Below are 5,433 nucleotides of genomic sequence, written 5' to 3'. Positions count from 1 at the left end.
GGGCAGCAGACGGAGTTGATTGAAGACCCTCAGAGAAAATCTGGAGAAGGAACTTGCAGATAAGGAAAATGGAGCGAGCAAGGTATCTACCCCACAGAAAACAGCATAGGAACTTAATCAATTTGGAAGTGGATGTGTAGGGACAAAGAACGTTTGGGACCAGTTTGTGCACCGGACCTCGCATTCTCTAATGAGAAATTGGATCCTTACGCAGCCCCTAAAGGCCTTCGAGTCTTAAGCAATGAGGAAAACTTGGCAGGAATAGGAGAAAGGGCCATTTCTGGAGTGTTCTGAAGGTATATGGGTGAAAGACCACTAGAGCCTAGGGTTAGGTGGAGGAAGAGTTTGGGACGCCGCCCAACGCTGGAAGAACTAGAAAGAGGTCGTGAGGCTCACATTCCCGGTCTACCTCTTCTTCAGGATAACTGCGCTGTTAGGGAATTGAAGATAACCATTGCATTTCCCTTCCCTTAGACCTTCAGGTAACACTAGCTCACCAGGAGGCTCAACTGCAGAGCTTGGAAACGGTGTGCCCCAGAATAGGGCACGTAAGCTTCCTCTACGCGAGTTTTCAAAACTATGCTGGCCCAGGAGGGGAGCAGGCCTGCACCCTTTTCCATTTTTAGGTTAAAATGCCTTCGTAGGTTCAGCTCAGTAGTGTATCCTCCAGACTAGTCTTAATCCGTTGCAGACGTCAAGATCGCCCGTCCCTTTGGGTCTTTTTTGCACCGGTTGGATTTTAAAAAGTCAGGCGGGCACCAGGAACCTCCTGCTGTTTACTGGGTAGTGGGGGCACCTCCCTGCCGAAGCGGAGGCCGGGTCGGGCGTGGCAGCTGCGGAGAGAGCAGGGCGGGGGCGGGGTGGGAAGCGCGCCAGAAGGGCGGGGGCGAGCCGGGGCGCGCTCCCGGGATCCTCGTGCACGCGCCGCGGTGCCGCCCGCCCCCGCCCCGCCCCGGTCAGCTGGGTTCCGCGTCCAGGCGGCTGCGGAGCATCCCGGGCGGCGCGAACGGCCCAGCCATGTCTACAGCCATGAGGGAGAGATTCGATCGGTTCCTGCACGAGAAGAACTGCGTGACCGACCTCCTGGCCAAGCTCGAGGCCAAGACCGGAGTGAACCGGAGCTTCATCGCGCTCGGTGGGCGATGGGTCCCCGGGAGCGGCGCGGGGCGCGGACGAAGGGCGGGCGGGAGGCCCCTGGCGCGTGGAGCGGGGCCTGGGAGCCGGGAGCTGCGGGACGCTGACGTGTCGCCTCTGCCGAGCCGGTGTCCCGCTGGGTGGAGGAGCCCGCCCTCACCTTCCGGACCCCTCGGCTGCCGGGCCTGGCGTGGACAATCCACGCCCGCGCGCGGGATCCGGGTCTGGCCGAGCCGGACTTCCCAGCCAATGTACCGCGCGGGCCAGCTGGGAGGAAAGGGAGGCAGGGGACTGACTGCCCTGTATACCCAGGCGCTCCCCGGGGTGTTGAGGCCGGGGATTGCTCGGTATGCTCAGCCCAGGCGGGCACTGTCCTAAGAGTTGAAGCAGGGGAATGCTCTGTATACCCAGCCCAGAAGGGCCGTGCCCAGGGAGTAGAAGCAGAGGCCTCCCCAGGGTCCCCAACCCAAACAGCTGCCGGTGAATGGGCAGGCCGGACCTCTTTATGGTCGGTTTCTCTCTGGCAATCGAGGCAGGAGGAAAACGCCTAGAAAAGGCCTAACCTCGAAGTGTGGGTGTGGGCGGGGACTGTCTTTAGAATGTCCGCAGGGTCACCCAACCGCTTCTCTCCTCTGCTCTCCAGGTGTCATCGGACTGGTGGCCTTGTATCTGGTGTTCGGTTATGGAGCCTCTCTGCTCTGCAACCTGATAGGTTTCGGATACCCAGCCTACATCTCGTAAGTGGCTCACCCTGCAACCAGCTCTCCCCTTCACGGCCCTCCACTTTCAGGGCTTGTGGGCTGCTTGGCCCAGGTTCTTGAGACAAAGTCCCATAAGGTTAATGTACTGACTGCTTAAGGTTACACATTTGGGAGCCTTAACTTGTTCTCCCATCTCCTGTCAGCTAGCCAAAAGGTATTTTATTTATTTATTTACTTTTGTCAGATTATACTGACAACTTGACCTTATCCAGGCAGCACAAACTGTGGTGGAGCTCAGTCCTCCCCTCTCTGGCAGACAGACTTCAACAAGTATTGGGAGTGAACTGCATCCCATTGATGACTTATGGTTATCTCCACCATATGTTTTGTCTTTTTTGTTTTTTGTTTTTTTTTGGTTTTTCGAGACAGGGTTTCTCTGTGGCTTTGGAGCCTGTCCTGGAACTAGCTCTGTAGACCAGGCTGGTCTCGAACTCACAGAGATCCACCTGCCTCTGCCTCCCGAGTGCTGGGATTAAAGGCGTGCGCCACCATCGCCCGGCTTCCACCATATGTTTTTATACACAGTAAAACCCAATTAAGAATGCTAGAACTTTCTTAATTCAGAGTTATAGTCGGGGCAGGTGAAGACTTTCGGCTTTATTTATTTGATCCCGGGTCTCACACTGTAGCTCTGACGTGCCTAGAACTTGTGATACTTACAGCAAAAACTGACCTCACCTCACCTTAACTGTTTTTCTAGTGCTGGGATTACAGACGTGAATCACCGGCCTGGCTTAGCTTTTTGATGTTTAAAAAAGGCTAATTAGTGATCCAGTGAGCTGGCTCAATGGTTTGTTGTTTGCCACCAAGTCTGACACCTTGAGTTGAGTCTGTGGCCACCCACGTGGCAGGCGAGAGAGCTGACACCTGCACATTGCCCTCTCACCTCCACGTGCCCGGTGCCATTTGCTGCTGCTTCCTACAACAGATGAGTAAAGAAAATGACAAAAATTTAAGGCTTTATTTTTTCTTTAATTTTTAAAATTTTTATTTTTTGTGTATGGGTGTTATGCCTATGTCTGGGCACCATATGTGTGCTTGGCACTGGAGGAGGCTGGAAAAGGGTGTTGGAGTCCCTGGAATTGGAGTTTTGTACAGTTGTGAGTCACCATGTGGGTTCCGGGAATCAACCCTGGGTCCTCTGGAAGAGCAGCCTGTCCTCCTAACTGCTGAGCCATCTCTCCAGCCCCAAGGCCAAATATCAAAAGCAAATTTGGAAACACCATAACAAACCTTGTAAAAGACATCATAATGTAGCTCCATGGTTATATAAATTATTCACGTAATTAGAAAATGAACCATAAGTTTAGCATTTAATGAGTATTCATTATTTTATAACTTAATGTTTATTTTTGAATTTATCATTTCTCTCTTCAAATCAGAATTGCTCCTCTCGCCACAAATGAATTTTGTTTTATAGTGTAACAAAGCTGGTGGTTTCTGAATCCTCTCAGCCATAGTGATAAAAATAAAGGTGAAAACATTTCACTCGGAGGCCAAGACACAGATAATATAGCACGTGACTCTCACTGGCCAGATTGGAACTTAACATATGCTGGAAGGGAGAAAATGTTTTATTGCTGTTTTGTTTTGTTTCATTTCTGAGACAGTCTTAAATAGCCCAGGCTGGCCTCAAACTTGCTGTGTAGCTGAAGATGACGGTAAACTTCTGCTCCTCCTGCTTCTGTCTGGCCAGTGCTACGATTATAGGCAGTGCCACCACAGCTAGTTTTGCAAATTTGTTTTGAGAAGTTGGTTGTTCTGGATAAAGGCCAGCTACCGATGTGACATGCTTGCTTGTGAAGTTGGAGACCCTCAGGCTCCAAGTTGAGAAGGGTGTTATTTGCTAGGGCATCATGTGAGTTTTGTGATGGTACCAAGGACCACTAAGGCAGACTAGGAAAATTGGTTCGCTGCAGTAAAGGTAGAGAAGCCCTTTTAGTGATATTTGATGTAAAATGCTCAGAACAGCCTTGTCTAAAATAGCTATGTGTGTGGTAACAAAGTTACCCTGCAGTGTCCTCTTTGACCTGACTCTTTCAGTTTGGGACTCTTTCTTTCTGTTTGGGTGTCTAACTTGTAATTCTTTTAAAAAGGTAACATTCTGAGGCGTTTTCAGGTGTGTGTCTTAGAATTGTTTCTCTCCTTCTACCATGTGGGTTCTGGAGGTTGAACTGGGGCTGTAGGTTTGGCGGATGAACTGGGGCTGTAGGTTTGGCGGAAGCCTTTTGCCGGTTGAGTCACTGCTCCTTCCCCCAGAATATGGATTTTTTGAAAACATTGATGACATAATCACCTTCTTTTTCTCCGTCAGTGTTACTTGACATAATTGTGCCATAAACATAGCTTCTTTGTTGGCATGAATAGATTATTATGTGAGCTGTAGAGAGTTCAGTCTGTTTCTTGGAACTGGAGAGCCTTCTCAGCAGTAAGGAGCACTAGCTGCTCCTGTAGAGGACCCAGGTTTGGTTTTCAGAGCATGATGGGCAGCTCACAACTTGCTGTAACTCCAGTTCCAGGGGACTCATAGCTCTCTCCTGGCCTCCACAGGCACCAGACACGGACATGTTGCATATACATACACATGCAGGCAAAATATTTAAACATACAAAATAAAATTAAACTTTTTTTAAAAATCTGTTTCTAAACTGGGCACAATGGCACATACCTGTAATCCCAGCTCTTGGAAGGCAGAAGCAGCAGGATCTTAGTGAGTTCAAGGATATCCTGGTCTACATAGAGAGTTCCAAGCCATGCAGTGAGACTCTATCTCAAAAAACAAAACAAACAAAACAAAAAAACACCTATTCTGGATGGAGCACGTAGGTCCACATACATGTACAAGTGCATATGGCTAAGGGCGGGACAGAACTAGGTTGTGTGTTTCCTTGTCTAGAAGTAGTCTTAGGCTGGGCTGTTTTCAGCCATTGAATATGTGATTTTTTTTTTTTCTGAGACAGGGTTTCCCTGTGTAGTCCTGGCTGTCAAAGCGATTTTTAAGTTGCCATTTCTAGCCTTATTATTTCTTTGTTTATTCCTTCATTGTCTACATATTACTGGCTTTTTTTTACTTACAAGATGTTCAGTGTTTCCGTTTGGTGCTAGATGTTCTAGCAGTAGAGCTGGTCATTTCTAAGTAGTAGGGGGTTAGATTTCCCAGGGTTAGAGTTTAGTCAACAAGTATATCTGCTGTATTTTCTTTATAGTTTTTATATTCTGAGGCAAAGTAAATTTTAGTCAGAGTTAGAAAAACACTAAAGATGTAATAAAAGACGTTGAATGATTTCAGCAAAACAACCAGAAAGTAATATTCAGTGATTATAACACTGCTCCCCCTGGTGTTTGTATGTATGGACTGGTGTTTGTGTGTATGTATGTATGGACTGGTGTTTGTTTGTATGTATGGACTGGAGTTATGTATGGACTGGTGTTTGTATGTATGGACTGGTGTTTGTATGTATGGACTGGTGTTTGTATGTATGGACTGGTGTTTGTATGTATGGACTGGTGTTTGTATGAACTGGTGTTTGTATGTATG

At 48.4% G+C, this 5,433-nt stretch overlaps 1 protein-coding gene across 1 annotated transcript in view; it reads left to right on the top strand.

Moving 5' to 3' along the window:
- The first annotated feature begins 894 nt into the window (after window positions 1-894).
- Window positions 895-5,433, top strand: part of Reep5 (receptor accessory protein 5) — a 24,709-nt gene continuing 20,170 nt past the window's right edge. The window contains exons 1-2 of the mRNA XM_005355903.3: window positions 895-1,135; window positions 1,778-1,871. Coding sequence (XP_005355960.1) covers window positions 1,018-1,135; window positions 1,778-1,871 — 212 coding nt within the window. The 5' untranslated portion in view covers window positions 895-1,017. The remainder of the gene's footprint in view (window positions 1,136-1,777; window positions 1,872-5,433) is intronic.

The sequence above is a fragment of the Microtus ochrogaster genome, chromosome 18 (genome assembly GCF_000317375.1).
Source record: "Microtus ochrogaster isolate Prairie Vole_2 chromosome 18, MicOch1.0, whole genome shotgun sequence".
Taxonomy (NCBI): Eukaryota; Metazoa; Chordata; class Mammalia; order Rodentia; family Cricetidae; genus Microtus; species Microtus ochrogaster.
Note: the sequence above shows the minus strand (reverse complement) of the source record. Positions and strands in the feature narration are given on the sequence as shown.